The following is a 15,955-nucleotide window of genomic DNA, read 5'->3' as shown; positions in this document are numbered from 1 at the left end:
TCACTGCATCTGACGGTACAATTGTGTATTTTTTTCTTATTTTGCTAAGATCTAATTTAGATTTTTCTTTTTAGGTGAATCGGAAAAAAATGCTCCACCAGAAATGACTTGTCTGAGTCAGCGCTTTCCAAACATTCTTTGATGGTTTTGATCATAGCTATTGAAACAACCATGCGCCAGGTGATTGGAGAACCCATTGTCCAGGTGAAGATAGAGCTGGATTCAAAAAGATCAACATCCAAATCAGATGGACACCATAAAATAAGAAAAAAATTTTTGTCGACTTGTAAGTTCGATAGAAGTGATTAATAAAATTGTATATGTTCTAAGCGCAGATCTTTCATTTTTCCTAACAAATCAATTTAAATTCGAAAAAAGAATTTATACATTCATTTCATTGTCTAGAATAATCATTTTTATTGAATTACGATTGAATAACTTTCATTGGAAATTCCTATAAAATTTATCGGAACGCTAAACTATATGCGTAAAATTTTGCGCTTTCTAATAAAAAGTATTGGATTTTCTAGTAGTGCAAAAACACTAAAATTTCTAATACTGTTTATAGCCCGATTTTGCTCAGTGTACGCACTAAGAATGCATTTATTCTGCTCGGGACCATGCTCCTCTGAATCAAGGAAAAAGTGCGAAATGTCACGAAGTTCACTACAAAATGACAAACGTTTCTGAAATACGGAAGTCATCAGATTTTTTTTATAATCGCTTACAAAAAGGTAATGGCCGCCAATGTGGAATTGCATTACTTTTTTGCAGCTGGTCTTTGAACTGGGCTTAGAAATACTTTCTTGTTGAATGATTAAAAACATATTTATGTTCTTACTACTTAATAAAAGGGGAGAACGTATAATTTAACTATTTATAGAAAAAATAGTCGATAAAACTTAAAGCGTGCAAAGATTTGTGAAAAAAACGTACCTGTACAATACACATAGGTATTCGTAACTGTGTTAAAAAAAACCGTGGTCATTCCAAAGCTCTGGAACTTGAGACAATCAATAATTTGATACCTGAGAATTGAAACCTGCAATCTGCCTAGGAAATGAGACCTGAGACATAATACCTGAGACATGATTATATAGACCATCTAGAGATCCTAAAAATCGGACATCTGAGACCTGAAACCTGCCATCTTAATATCATCTTAATTCATAAATGATATGTCATTGTTCTTCATATTTTCAAAGAAATTTGTATTTAATACTTTTTACCTCTTTTTGCCTAAGTTTTTGTTTGCGAACTACCCTGTTGATCATTCCTTTTAACGCATAAATGTGTACTTTCAGTTTTTCGTGTGGTAGCATGAGAAAAAAACAACAAAAAACATAAACACGCCGGAACGTCAAAAATCGCGTGCTTTCATCCGCACTTCTCGCAAGTCCGATAAGATTTTCGAGTTTTTATATTTAATTCACAAATTCCAGTTAATTTTGCGTAAAAAAATTATCATTCAACGGCTATAACAAACATGGCTCTCCGGGCACAGTTCGAAAACAACGATGACATAGGCGTGTTCAGCAAATTAACCAATTCGTACTGTCTGGTTGCCATCGGTGGATCCGAAACATTCTACAGGTAAGCGACGGCTGGGTGTTGTGAAATTCATGTTTATCATTTGGATGAATCATGGTTGATTGGCAGAGGTCTCAAAAGCTTGTTAACAAGATTTCTAATTATTTTAACAGTTTATGGAATTGATACCAACAATTTTAATTTACTAGGTTATGTATAGTATCCTTGCCGTCGGAGAACTGTTCTCACTCGACTAGCAATGGTTGCCAGAAAAGAGTTTAAAATGCACAGTGGGAAATAATTTTCAATTTGGTCAGAACTCTGATAAATATCTTGAGTAACAACTGCGTCTATAAAATCATCATATTCAAGTCTTTTTTAAGTAACTTAACTCATAAAACTTTGAAATTTTGTTTCATTCCTTAGTGTGTTTGAATCGGAACTGGCAGAAACTATTCCGGTGGTGCATGCCAGCATAGCCGGTTGCCGGATCATTGGCCGTCTAACGGTGGCCAACAAAAATGGGCTGATCGTCCCGGGCAGCACAACAGACGTCGAATTGCAGCATTTGAGAAACTCGCTTCCGGACACCGTTAAAATCCAACGCGTCGAGGAACGCTTGTCGGCTCTGGGTAATGTTATCGCGTGCAATGACTACGTGGCACTGGTCCATCCGGATCTGGATCGGGAAACAGAGGAAATCGTTGGGGACGTACTGGGAGTGGAAGTTTACCGCCAGACCGTGGCCAACAATGTCCTGGTGGGGGCGTACTCGGTGCTGAGCAACCAGGGAGGGTTGATCCATCCGAAGGCACCTACATCAGAACTAGATGAACTGGCTTCGTTGCTACAGATTCCTCTGGTGGTGGGTTGAAAATGATGGCGCTATTCTTAGAAACAGCGGCGATTAACGAAATGATTTTTCTCTCTAATTCATCATTAGGCTGGCACGGTCAATCGTGGGTCGGAAGTTCTGGCAGCCGGCATGGTGGTAAACGATTGGTGCGCCTTCTGTGGGATGAGCACCACTTCGACTGAACTTTCGGTGGTGGAAAGCGTTTTCAAACTTAACGAGGCACAACCGGCGGCGGTAACCAACAATCTGAGGGCGTCACTCATTGAGGCGTAAGTGTTTGTTTTTTTTCCATTTGGCAGACAGACGAAAATAAATTTGGCTTTTCCTTTACAGAATGTCCTAAAACGGCTGCCCCGTAATGAGACCAGGTGGGTAAAGTTTACTCTTATTCAAATGATGATGGTTCATTGGAGATCAGCAATTTCCAAACGTGGTACCTTTGCCTATTATACAATTATTCAAACCAGAATATCCAGCATTGAACAGACGAAATGTACAATATACGGATGATATAATTAAGTTTAAATGGAATCTAATGCATTTCGATGACACCTCCGGTTTAGAATAAGATATAATTAATATCGATTTTATCGGTCCAGTAGGATTTATTATTTCATGATCGGAATTGTTTTTTTTTTTTGAGAAATTTCGATTCAATGTTTGTAATTCATATGTGGAACATAAGAAGTCTCTCAATATTCATTGGTTTTCTTGAAAAATCATTGCGTTGAAAGACGTTTAAATGAATATTTGTATAAGTACTTGATTATTTTTTCAAACGACCTTTATTTACGTGGTTGTATTTTGAACGGGTTTCTCAGAAGACGGTTTTAGAACATGTCAAAAATGTTTTCTAGGCATTTTTTTTTTCTAACCACTTCTGGGTCGTCAATTGATCCGGACGTAACAATCTTTTAGAACCTACTGAAGATCCGGTAAAAGGAAACAATATAAAACAAATTTTTGAGAATTCCGATTTCATCCAGATCGCTTTCGAATGTTTAACTAGGATGAAAATAACCAATTTGCAGTCCAAGTTGGCCAATTAACTTCAGATAAATGATGTTTTTCTCGTTTTTTTTAAAGGTGGTATAAAACGAGAGTGCAGTCTACAGAAAACAGAAAACTTTCACGTATTCAAATCTAGTATAAATTCAGGCGTTTTCTTACATGACCCGGATATGAATCTCGCATAACAGTCCTATATCCAATTGCGAATTTTCATAGTTCTGAATGAGTTTTCATATGATCATATGATTATAAAAAGTAGAATTCTAGAGTTTGTTTTGATTAGGTCGTATGAGCCACCTGACGTGTTTTGAGAAAATCGTTACCTGTTACCTAGGGAACTCGCAGGGTTTTTTTTCTGGTTCGCACCCGTGACTGTTCAAGGTTGTCGGAATGATATCCATTATTTTCAGATATTCCGGCTGACTGTAATGAAAATAAAAACTTTTTACAGACACGGTTAAAAGTAAAGCTTATTGTACTAACCCCACAACTAATTCAAGCCATCAATTCTGTGAGGCATGGCTCGAATCACTCCCGCAGACAGTTATTCTCAATAATTGCATTTTTTACGTTAACTCTTGCAGCACTATTTGCGGCGAAAGCAAAATGACGCAAAAACCAACTTGCCGAATTGTTATTTTGAGTCCTTTTGCATACACGGCAAAGCAGGGTGACACAAAAAGTCGCAAAAACCAAAATGCACTCAGAAAAGCGAAAATTATTATACGTCCAAAAATCAAATCAGTTTATTGAAGTTATCAATGAATCAATTAAAACCAAGTTTTTACCGAACTTAGAATACACGTTTATCAAACCTTTGCAGCCAATAACTCAATTTTGTTTACATTGGTTCATACGACCTAATCAAAACAAACTCTAGAATTGTCTTTCATATGACAAATAAATTTCACTTAACAGTCTGCAGAAGTAACGTAGTTTTTATCGATAGACTTAAATAAGAACAATTAAGAACAATCTTAAAAATGTATATATTCAGCACTAGGTTATTTTTCCCAAGCGAAAGAATATTTTTACCTAACTAGTTACTTACCTAATTAGGTGGCTTCCCAGTTTTGTGTGAAGTATATCTTAATTTCACGTTATTAACGGTCTCATCACGAACGACATAGGAGAATAAACTTCAAACCAAGTCTTAGAGTTTCCTAATTTCTTCCAAATTATGTCAGGTCGGTTACTTACCTTGGTTCCACTTATGATAAAAAAGGCAAGCTCTTCAAAACTTCACTGCCTAAGACCGTATTCGTTTATGCTCAGTTTTGCATCAAGTCACTATCAGTTTTGCACTTCTTCTCGTACGTTCATGCGCTCAGTTTTGCTCTGGTAGTGCCCCAGTTTTGAACTGAGCGTGGGTGGTGGCACGGTGGAATATTTTGTCAGTGGTGCGAATGCGCGTGTCAGTGAGTGAGGTAGTAGTAAACTGACGTAGATTTGGGTTCGGTTTTGCCTGGTTGAGTTCAAAACTGGGCGTGTGACGCAAACGAATACGGTAGAAAATCAAATCATCTCAAAAACTAGTGGATATTTTTGAGTCACAAAAATAATCTAGAGATAGGAAATGATTGATTTATCATCAAATCTAATATTTCAAGCTTATCTTGGGATACGCTGCGAAGAGATGAGAACGAGATTCGCAGAGGAACGCTTTATTGGAATCTTGATGGACATTGAAGGATAGGCAGACCCAGAACTTGTGACGGCGTAGTTAAGTCGCTGAAATAAGCACTGTTTTATATTGTATACTTGATTAACAGAATGTCCGTCTCGGCAAACTGTATTGATGCACTTTCGAAAGGATGCTCAAGACATCCATGGATCCAAGAGGCAGAAAAGGCGTTAGTCGAAAACAATGTTGTTGTTGCATGGATCCCTGGACACTGTAACATTCCTTGAAATGAGTTAGCGGATCGTTGGGCAAACGAATGCAATTCGATTGGTCAAAACTAGGTTGAAGGAGGCATGGCAATCAGAATGGAATAGGTCACAAAATCTACTGAAACGTGTTAAACCATCTGTATGTGCTAACACCGACAGGAAATGCTCATCTCAACAGCGTCTGTTAACTAGGTCGCGTATTGGGCCCACTCGTTTAAATTACAGCTTTCTCCTGGAACGATCTACACCTCCTGAATGCTCTTTTTGCGAAGTAAGAATAACTGTTCAACATATTCTGATTGAATGTAGAGGATTTGATCATGCCCGACGCGCCTGTGATATGGAGGTTCAAACTATGATATTCTATCGAATTGTACAAACAAAGGAACCAACGTTGTAAATTTCTTAAAACTCTGTAATTTGAAGGATAAGTTGTAGATTAATTCGGTAGTAAATTTTAAATAGGGCGAATGCGATAAATGTAAGCAAATGGAGTTATCAACATGGTGATAAAGTACGTTTGGAGACCTACATTTTGGTTGTACAACGTTAACTAAAGGATAATTGGTTTTCGAGAAATAATGAAACCAAAATAAAATTTTTTTTCTGGGAGCTTATGGAGCCTTCAAACTTCGAACGCGTTTTACTCGAAACAGTGATGTTGGCGCATTTGCCGTATTCAAAATTCGATACCAAATTATTTTGTTACTGTAACAGACACGAATGCTATAAGAATGGTAAAATGTCTTTAATAAAAATAATAATAATAATTTCCGTGCCACCCTAGTAATGCTATTGAAAATATGGTTCGCTCTCTCTAGAACTCACTATTGTGAATTAAAATAAAAATTTTAGAAACGTCGCTGGTGAACTGGCAACAAAACACAGACTTCCGACAATCTAGTACTTCACTTTTCCTTGTCGGAAGTCCGGACTTCCGAGGTAAAATTTAGTGCTGGCGCTATTATATCACTGGTACGATCGACTACCGATCATGCTGACAGCATAGACAATAAACAGAGACAATAAATTCAGTTCAACCCAACCATCGAAGACAACACATCGCCTCTTATTTTTATAACACCGTAGGGTCGATCATTGCATGGGAATAAAGTTTGACTCCCCGGGAAATAATTGTGTGTCCTTTTGTGTGTGTAGGAAAGTACTCTCCGAAGCGGTGATATCACCAGAGTTTTGGTCAGTCCCACCAGGTAAAATGAGACAAGTGTTCGGGAAGCTAAATTACCCCGATAAACGCATAAGTTTAGTGCCCTGTCCGATCGTCAGTGAAAATTACAGTCCACTAAATAGTTGTGTTTTGACAATCTAGAACATGTTGATCCTTCGAGCCAGTGTAGGTAAACGTGGCTCAATGATTGCCTCTACAGCTTTTGTGGAGGTGACCGAGGCATTACCAATTCCCTGAACTGTCAAAGTTCCCTTGAATGTATAGAGGTTGAGTTTGTTAGTAAAGCTGCTAGTTACATGGCAGAACTCTGAACATAAATCAAGTAGGGTTCTAGCAAAAGTGTGATTTCCGAATCGATCAACTACACGAACAACTGTTGTCGACAACAGAACTTGAAGAGGAAAGCTTACACTCCTTTAAGTGGTTCCAACAGTGTGCGAAATAAGAGTGTCGGTGGTGACTTGTGGTTAAGCCGTAGATTGGATGATTGGACAACTGGGTAGAAAGTGGGATACAACAGCAGATGAATTCTGCTTCAGTTATTCTCAGTTGAGATTCGAAAATTGTGAGATAACTAAGCGAGTTGTGCATTCCGATGCGGCGTGTTTATTCAATCCACTTGAATTAGTGGGACCTGTTGTTGTTCAGGCCAAAATATTCATCAAACATTTGTGGCGTCGGATTCAGAAATAGTCTTGTATCAGTTCAGTTACACGGATTTTGCGATACTTCAGAACGCGCATACGAAGCGTGTTTGTATTTACGATGTGTGGATTCAAACGGATCCATTTTAGCTCGATTGATCACTTCGAAATTACGAGTTGCACCGCTCGAAAACCTGAAACGATCGAAACGCAAGACCTCCATACCACGCTGGGAGCTATCATCTGCTTTAACGCTCAGCCATCTTTATGAGAAATTCACGCACGTGAATCCACACATCGTTCGAAGCATACTTTTGGACAGATTATCGCAAATCGAGTACATTACAAAGAATGGAAAGTGAAATCATGTAGCCGGAATTGAAAATCCAGCAGATCTCGCGCGGTGAGTCACCTGACCAGATGATACGTCAGAGTATCTGGTTTGAAGGTCCCCACTGGTAATCTCAAGAACAGCATTCATGGTCCACCGAAAACGATCAAAGCTCAACAGAAATAGAACCGTCCTTATTAGAAGAGAAACCAAGTATTGCTCTTGTCGTCCACGAAGCTCCACGAAATGAAATTTTTCATCTACATGATTCCTTTGTCGATCTCAAAAGAATTGTTGCATTGTTCTTCTTCCGGCACAATTCGCAGAAGGTGAACAGAAAATAGCCGGAAACCTCAATCGAAAAACAGGTTGCCGGGGATCTGTTCGAAGTCGGCCTTCACATATGTTTCGTCGTCCATGATGCAGCATTCAACTTTCGTCAGCATGTTGAGGTACAACTTCCTGGCACGGGTTTTGGCGGACTTGTTCTGCTTCTCGTCGCTATTAGGGGCCTTTTGTACCTTGAACGTTCGAAGCCCAGCCTTAGTTTTGGCCTTCTGGACAAAACTTCGGCTTAGGTGCAGCTTCTTAGCTTTCGGTTGAAGGCCCCAACTACGCGGTTGTGATTTTTGGTGTTGTACGGAATACTTTTTCCTTCACTTCTGGGCTTCCGATTGGTGGTCAATCGTTTCTCGAACCGCTTAATCACTCGCGACACCGTGGAATTCGCAATTGCCAACGTTTTAGCGATGGAACGATGCGTGAGATCATCCTTGTTCTCGTGATGAATGCGCGAGATTTTATCACGCACGAGCTGTTCTTTCGACTCCATTTCCGCGAGTTTTGATCACAGGACTTTATAACTTGCAGGATGTAAACAATGCACTATGAACTAAATCCACCCAAATTTTCATTAAATTCTATCCAACGGTCAAAAAGTTAGAGCAATTTCATAGTTTGGCAATTTCATCGAGGACACCTTCTAAGTAGTCGATCTTTGAATATGTATAAACATGTATTTGTTTGAAACAGCCCTTTTTTAAACTCATTCTTGTAACCCAGAAATAAAACAAAATTTGGTTTCGGACCAAGGAACAAACTCGACGCCGTCTGGCTTACATTAAAAATAGGTTTTATATTTACGACAACCGAAAGTACACTTATTAGCAGTTTTGAAATCGTTATGACTGTTTTGTATTGCTTTACTTTGCACCGATTTGCATTTGTTCGATTCTCCTTCTTCAATTCTTTGCGTTCGGTTTGAATCTACAATAATTATCGCTAGTATACATCGCATATATATATTAAGAAAAAAAAAAGAATTCTACTGGCTAGATAAATTGCTCCTTACTCGCTAAAATAGACAATAGTAGTAGAATCTTTCAAAGTATTCTTGGCTCTGCTGGGACTGAATTCGTTCGTTTGCTTGCTCGTTGTCATTTTAGTATTTCACTGATCTAGTGCGAGCATGTTTATATCTTCGTCACACCGCACACTGGTAAGGACTAAAATGGCGTTCGCTTTTTGAGTTTATATGTTATTTGTTTTATTTTTGTATTTGTATTTACTATACAGGCAGTAGTTAGGATACAACAAAGCATGACGAGATTATTTTTAATATTTTTATTTATTTATCTGCACATAATACGCGACGACATATTTTTAACTGTCTAGTGAAATGCTTTTATTTTTTCTTTATTTTAATAGTTGATAGAATTTGTTAACAAGCAAAAAGGCACACGCACACTTCTGAAGGCAATTTTAGTCTATCTGTTTACGTTTTTGGCACATTATTTTTCAATATTGTTCGGTGAGTAGAGTTGTTTGTAAAAAAATGCGTTTATTGCACAACAAGTATAATGTTGCACAAATTTGTTCAAGTTTTATGCTTACTAGCCGATATCTAATGAAAACTTGGTCCATTTAAATAACTATCTTCTCTTGCTCTTTTATTTTCATTAAAATGTACCAATTGGTTCAGGTTTCACAAACGTAGAGCAATTCCGTTTCTGAATTGGTCATGTTTTGAACACAATCATTTGCTTTATTCGTTTTGCCGTATTCGTAAGTCGGAAACCTGCGGTCTTCCGGTGGCTCAACGTTCGGTGTTAAGATTCGATTAGTATCGTTCTGTTGTTTGTTTCATTTCCTCACGTCGTACACTGCCGGTAACGATCAGCATCGCTCTGGATTTTGTTAAGATATTCGTTAATCTGCCCAGTCATGCCCTGGATCTGTCCTTCCAGCGATTGCAGATCCTTCTGATTAGATTCGTACGTTTTGTAGAGATCTGAAAGAATGATTTTGAGAAAGGTTATAAGAATTGCCGGAGCAGCAGTTTTTCGTCGGCGCCCTCTTTTGACAACGATTTTGCAAGTTCTTCTCCAATACATACCTTGAAGTTTCTTGAGCTGGTTGGTGGTTTCCACGGTAATCTTCGAAGCACGATTAAGCAGTTGCTGGGCACGTTCCCGAGCACTTTCCGAAGCGTTCGATCGAGCCGTCAATGTTCCGTTTGCCGTTTGGTACAGTTCCTTGAGCTATTTGTAAAAGACTTTCATTGAGACAACAGCTTTACAAATCTTGCGTCCGAAACTTACCTGTGTCGATAACTCGTGGGCTGTATTGGCAGATTCTTCAACCGTATCGGACTGCTTGATGATGTCATCGGCCTCCTGATCATTCTGCACGTTGCTGACATGCACTCGGTTAAGACGAATCTTCAGATCCTCGACCTTACCCGAGGTTTCACTGGCACGCTTATGGGCGTCATCGGTTTCCTTGTCAATCTGTGGATTGAAAAGAGTGATTTCAAACAAACCCTATAAGATTAAAATTGCTCAGTGACGTACCTCTTCCAGATCAATCTTAGCCGATTGAATGTCTTCGTTGGCACGCTTGATAGACTGTCTAGCCTTTTTCTGAGCCTCATCGGCATCGTCTAGCGCTTTCGTCACATCGATGGCTTCCTTTAGCACATTGTCTGCCCGATTTCTAAAATTGTAAAAAGCATTAGAACAAGGTAACCCCCAAAGCAGTTCCGCGACTAGTAACTTACTTGGTGTCCATCGTTTCGGCCTTGAGCTGATCGACGCGCCTCAAATCGTGTTCGGTTGTTTGAATGATCTGCTCGACATTTTCCAGATGCGATACAGCTTCGTCGATTTGTTCGGCCAGTTTCTGTATCTGCTCCGGATCCAGTTGCAAGGTATATTCCTGAATCTCATCGGTCAACTGGCTTATCTTTTCCGGCGTAGCCGTGTTGTTGTTGATGATGTCGGTCAGCTGGTTAACGACAGTGTTTGCCGAATTAATCAATCCCCTAGTCGTATCGTGGTGAGCCTTGGCCTTATCGTGGGCACGTTTCGCCTTCTTGAATGCTTCTGATGCATTTGTTTTCGCTTGTGACATCTGTAAAAACAAAATAAAACATTTAAATTAAATCCATTACAGTTTTAAAAAACCATCTTACCGCACGCAAAATCTCATCTGCCTGTTCTTCCTTCTTCTTGATGCTCTGTTCCGTTTTCTTCGCATAGTTCAGCGCCTTCTCGGACCGTGTCAAAGCGCCACGCTCGCAATTCATTCCACCACATTTACCGTCGCAACCGGCTCCACCACACAAATCATCGCACGGATCACCCCGTCTGTCGCAAATTCTTTCGTTCAAATCGGGAATGTTGGCATTCAGAGTGTCCAATTCGTCCTGATACTTAATGAACGATGCTTCGTTGTTATCGTGCTGATTGTTGAAGTGATCCTGGTTCTTCTTCAACAGAACCTCCGTTCGCTTGCACTGTCGCTCGGCGTTGTCGTTCAGATCTCGAATTTCCAAATTGGTATCCGCTAGCATCGTCACTTGGTTAAACGCATCACGAGTCAAATTCAATGCTCCCTCAATATTACCCTCTTGTAGTTTTGTTGCGTTATCCTTCAGGTACTTTGCGAACTGTTTCACTTCTTCGGCGCGCTTATTCAATCCGTCGATATCGATGTTCGCCAAGTTAATGTTCGAGCTGGTGTTGTGCAACCGTTGCTCCGATTCTTCCAACGTCTGCAGCGACAACTTCAAATGCTCACGAATAGTCGCGATCCGTTCATCAATCGACTCAATCTCCCGATCCGAAATCGTATTCGTCAACAGACTCTTGATCGTATCGATTTTCTTGCCCATTGAATCGAACTCCTTCTTGTAGGCACCGGTAGCACCCCGAGTTTTAATAGCCTTTGCCTCCTCAATCGTTCTGTTGGTTTCCTCCTTCAGACCATCCAGAATAATGTCCCAATTGTCGAAGCACTCTCCACATGGATCGCAGTACGGAGCTTCGCCAAGGTAGCCTCGAGCACATTGGTCACACTTGTAGCCTCCGATACCCGGATTGCAGACACACTGACCCGTTTGCCGATCACACTGATTCGTAGCCGCTCCATATGGATTACAATCGCAAGCTGGTAAGGTTAAAAAATTACAGAGATTAATGGAATGAAACTGACGAAGAAGGGTCAATACTCACGATTACACTGAACATTCGGGTTACCCCAGAAGTTGGCTTCGCACTGGTTACATTGGCGTCCTCCGAAGCCTTGCTTGCATGTACACTGGCCGTCGTACTGAAATTGAAATAACATGGTGAGATTCATAAATCATGAGTAAAGCTTTGTATAAAACAATGTTTCAGGGGCATTGGATTTCAAACTCTAGTTTTTTTTATTTAACACAATCCCATTTAAAAAAAAATATTAGCACTAAACTGCCGGTAAAAATTCAGGTTTGAACTTACTACTACTATGATAATAGACTGGATTTACTTCAACAAAGGTGCAATTGAAATCTTTCGAATAACGTTTGGCTTTAAAAATGCCCCTGCGTATTTCAACGGATGATAGTTTTGATTCACCTGTGGAAAGCTTCCTCTCTGAAGACTAAAGGGTGTCCACAATGAAATTGCCACACTATGAAATTGCTCTAACTTTTTAACCGTTAGGTAGAATTTAATGAAAATTTGGGTGGATTCAGTTCATAGTACATTGTTTACATTCTGTAAGTTTTAAAGTCCTGTGATCAAAACTCGCGGAAATAGAGTTGGAAGAACAGCTCGTGCGTGATAAAATCTTGCGCTTTCATCACGAGAACAAGGATCTCTCGCATCGTTCCATCGACAAAACGGTGGAAATCGCGAATTCCACGGTGTCGCGAGTGATTAAGCGGTTCGAGGAACGATTGACCACCGATCGGAAGCCCAGAAGTGAAGGAAAAAGTATTCCGTACAACTCCAAAAATCACAACCGCGTAGTTGGGGCCTTCAACCGAAACCCGAACGCCTCCGTTCTGGATGTCACTAAGAAGCTGCACCTAAGCAGAAGTTTTGTCCAGAAGGCCAAAACTAAGGCTGGGCTTGAAACGTTCAAGGTACAAAAGGCCCCTAATCACGAGGAGAAGCAGAACAAGTCATGCCAGGAAGTTGTACCTCAACATGCAGGCAAGCCACCCGCATGTGCGGGAAGCGGAGTGCACTTTCGTAACCCAGGACACGATGAACAGACAGGTGCACATGAATGAGTACCTCCAGAAGCGGCCGCTTCCTCTCCTGAAGGCCCACAACGTCCCAACAATCTTCTGGCCGAATTTGGCCTCATGCCACTACTCCAAGGACGTGCTGAAGTGGTATGCGGACAATAAGGTCAATTTCGTGCCGAAAATCTTCAACACTCCGGAGCTCCACCCCATCGAACAGTACTGGGCGATTATGAAGCAGCGCCTTCTTAAACGACCTAAGGTAGTGAAGACAGTCGAGGAACTGAAGAAAGTATGGGTTTACAAGCAAAAAACGGTTGATTCACAGGTTGTGCAGAATCTTATGGCCGGGGTTAAGGCCAAGGTGCGGGCGTTTGTGTATGGACTGTAAATAAAATACGAGTAAAATGGTAAAATGAAGTTTAATAGTTATTTTTCAATCCCTGAAAATTTTATGGCAATCGGATGAAAACTTGAATTTTGCGAATCAATTTTGTGTGTGGCAATTTCATCGTGGACACCCTTTACTTGTGCTAACAATTCAATTCATCGGAATGCCCTTTGGTCTCAAGAACGTCCCGGCTAAATTTAACGAATGATGAACTTTTTTCACTTGTCGGAGGCAGTACTGTTTTCTCGTGCTCTTTTCCAGAAGAATACTAGCATAACTTCGGAAATAAATGAAAGAGTTCTAAGGAACTATGGAAATAAAATTGAAGATAAGAGATTTGTTATTTACACAAACACGCCTTGAGAAATTTGAAAGGTTGAGGGCGAAAGTACGGAGCAACCAACAGAACAGTGAAGTAGGTCGAGTGACGAAACCTTTAGACGCCAGACGGTCATCGACGACATTGAATATAACGACGTTGAATATAAATCCTGTCAAACCCTCTTGAAAAGCTTCGCCAATCTCTCTAGCTTTTAAGGACTACCGCAGCTTCTGGTAGTGGACTCTTTCCTTAGTTGGAAACAGACATACATGAATAGTCTAATCATAACTAGTTAAAAACGCAGGAATGCGTAAGTATGGGAAAAAGAGATACCAAATCCCGTTGAACGAGATAAACTAAAACGTCCCCTGGTTAGACAGCTTCTTAGCCTCTAGCGACGCCAGTAGCCTCCATCAAAGCGATCCAACAACAGCTTAGGGAACTCTCGAGCTCTCCATAGCTGTGGCAATTATCAGTTCCCAATAAACTGATCGACGCCATTGAAGAGTACGTACAAGGAAGTTTAGGTCAAGCTTACGAAAGTGACGATTATTTTAAACACGGCTTAGAAGATCGTAGTTAGCCTCTTGATCGTAAATCCCTCCGAAGACGAGAGACGTCTTAAAATTATCAATGCCATCGCCCAAGTAAAATATAGAAACGACTACAGGTCGATGCAGTCTACAACGATTTCACAAAAGCTTTCGATAGAGTTCCACATGAACTGTTAGTAGATAGATTGAAGAAGATGGGTCTTCCTAGTTGGCTCACAATATGGATAAGATCGTACTTAGTGAATAAAACAGCTTACGTTAAAATAGGCAACGTTGTTAATACGGACTCAAAAGTGCCTTAAAAGTCTCATGTACTCCGTAACGGAGCAAAGAAAGTATTTCTCTCTCGAAAACGAGTTTACCAGAATCTGAAGGTAGCAGGTTTTCAAGGCTACTAGTCTAGCTGCGACGAACAGACCAAGTCGATAGAGAAATACCGAAATAAATAAAAAGCAACTTAACTTACCGGATTACACTGCTCATCGACCGATCCAACCGGATCGCAGCGACATGCCTCGCATCCTTCACCGCTAGCAATCTTCCAATGGTTCTCGATACACTCTTCACAATATTGGCCCCGAACGTTCGGCAAACACGGGCACTGTCCCGTGTACCGATCGCAATGCTGTATCGTTTGATTCGTCCCCAGCACGTTACAATCGCACGGCCGACAATCCTGATCCAACGCATTTCCGTAATATCCATCCCGGCAGTACTCGCAACGATCTCCTTCAGTTTCGTACAAACACTGCAGACATTTGCCCGTCTTGGCATCGCAATTGCCCGGCTGGTTCAGATCCACATTGTTGCTACAATCGCACGGCTTACAGAGGCCTCCGGGCCGTTCCGGATTGCCGTAGTAGTTATCGGAACAAACGTCACATTTCGATCCAGCATAACCTTGATCGCACAGACAGATGACATCGTTTGTTTTGGGATCCAGCAAGCACTCGTTCGCGTACGAATGACCGGAAGCGATTGTGTCCGGACAGCGACAAGGTCGGCATCCAATTTCTGATCCCAGCAAGGGATTGCCGTAATAACCCTCCAAACAGCGATCGCATTTCCATCCTCGGGTATAGTCCTGACACTGCAAACATTCCCCAGTTTTCGAGTTACAAACCGGCGTATGACCATTACACTCACACATCTGACAATTGGGGAAGTTCCAGAACCCAGGCTGGCATTGATCGCACTCCCGGCCGTAGGTATTCGGATGACAGCTACACTGACCGGTCACCAGGTCGCAATCGTTATCTTTGGACCCGATACTGTTACAATCGCAAGATTTGCATCCTTCCGGTCCAAATCCATAGGTTCCCGGGGCACATTTCTCGCACTGTCGTCCCACGACATTCGTCTTACAGGTACAGTATCCTCCGAATTCGTCACACTTTTTGGTTGTCGACCCGGTTGGATTACATTCGCAAGCTGAAGAGAGAAAACGGAATGATTAATGGTCAGTGAGTCAGATATTATATTAATGCCGAACCAGTTTCTAGTTCCAATTCTCCGATATCAATGTCCTGCGCTCGAATGATTGCAAAAACTACAACTAGAAACAGCCCTAACCAGTGGAAGGTCATTGTCAATGTGAGGGACAAAATATCTTCGACCTAACAAAATCAGTTCTGCTGAGCAACTAGTACTAATCGAAATGTTTAGAAGATAACGTAAGACCAAAACGACGCTTTTGCTAGCTGATTAAGTGACGCGTAT

At 40.8% G+C, this 15,955-nt stretch overlaps 2 protein-coding genes across 2 annotated transcripts in view; one reads left to right on the top strand and one right to left on the bottom strand.

The window, feature by feature from the left end:
- Positions 1-1,363: 1,363 nt before the first annotated feature.
- LOC129756539 (eukaryotic translation initiation factor 6-like) lies at positions 1,364-2,912 on the top strand. Its single transcript, XM_055753449.1, has 4 exons — positions 1,364-1,593; positions 1,957-2,395; positions 2,474-2,655; positions 2,720-2,912. The coding sequence occupies exons 1-4, from the start codon at positions 1,487-1,489 to the stop codon at positions 2,727-2,729; spliced, it is 738 nt and encodes a 245-aa protein (XP_055609424.1). The 5' UTR covers positions 1,364-1,486; the 3' UTR covers positions 2,730-2,912.
- Positions 2,913-8,571: 5,659 nt separating this feature from the next.
- LOC129754839 (laminin subunit beta-1-like) overlaps positions 8,572-15,955 on the bottom strand; it is a 50,056-nt gene continuing 42,672 nt past the window's right edge. The window contains exons 9-16 of the mRNA XM_055751067.1: positions 14,703-15,667; positions 11,969-12,065; positions 10,927-11,903; positions 10,513-10,865; positions 10,307-10,448; positions 10,055-10,243; positions 9,850-9,994; positions 8,572-9,744 (exon numbers count right to left, since the gene is read on the bottom strand). Coding sequence (XP_055607042.1) covers positions 9,605-9,744; positions 9,850-9,994; positions 10,055-10,243; positions 10,307-10,448; positions 10,513-10,865; positions 10,927-11,903; positions 11,969-12,065; positions 14,703-15,667 — 3,008 coding nt within the window. The 3' untranslated portion in view covers positions 8,572-9,604. The remainder of the gene's footprint in view (positions 9,745-9,849; positions 9,995-10,054; positions 10,244-10,306; positions 10,449-10,512; positions 10,866-10,926; positions 11,904-11,968; positions 12,066-14,702; positions 15,668-15,955) is intronic.

The sequence above is a fragment of the Uranotaenia lowii genome, chromosome 3 (assembly GCF_029784155.1).
Source record: "Uranotaenia lowii strain MFRU-FL chromosome 3, ASM2978415v1, whole genome shotgun sequence".
NCBI lineage: Eukaryota > Metazoa > Arthropoda > Insecta > Diptera > Culicidae > Uranotaenia > Uranotaenia lowii.
The sequence above is the reverse complement of the archived record's forward strand: the minus strand, read 5'-3'. Positions and strand labels throughout refer to the sequence as shown.

What these genes read in the sequence shown, in the direction of transcription:
- LOC129756539 (XM_055753449.1), top strand. Translation starts at nt 1,487, where the DNA reads ATGGCTCTCCGGGCACAGTTCGAAAACAACGATGACATAGGCGTGTTC. An exon ending in GGATCCGAAACATTCTACAG is followed by an intron (nt 1,594 to 1,956) that starts GTAAGCGACGGC and finishes TTCATTCCTTAG; the next exon opens with TGTGTTTGAATCGGAACTGG. An exon ending in TGCTACAGATTCCTCTGGTG is followed by an intron (nt 2,396 to 2,473) that starts GTGGGTTGAAAA and finishes ATTCATCATTAG; the next exon opens with GCTGGCACGGTCAATCGTGG.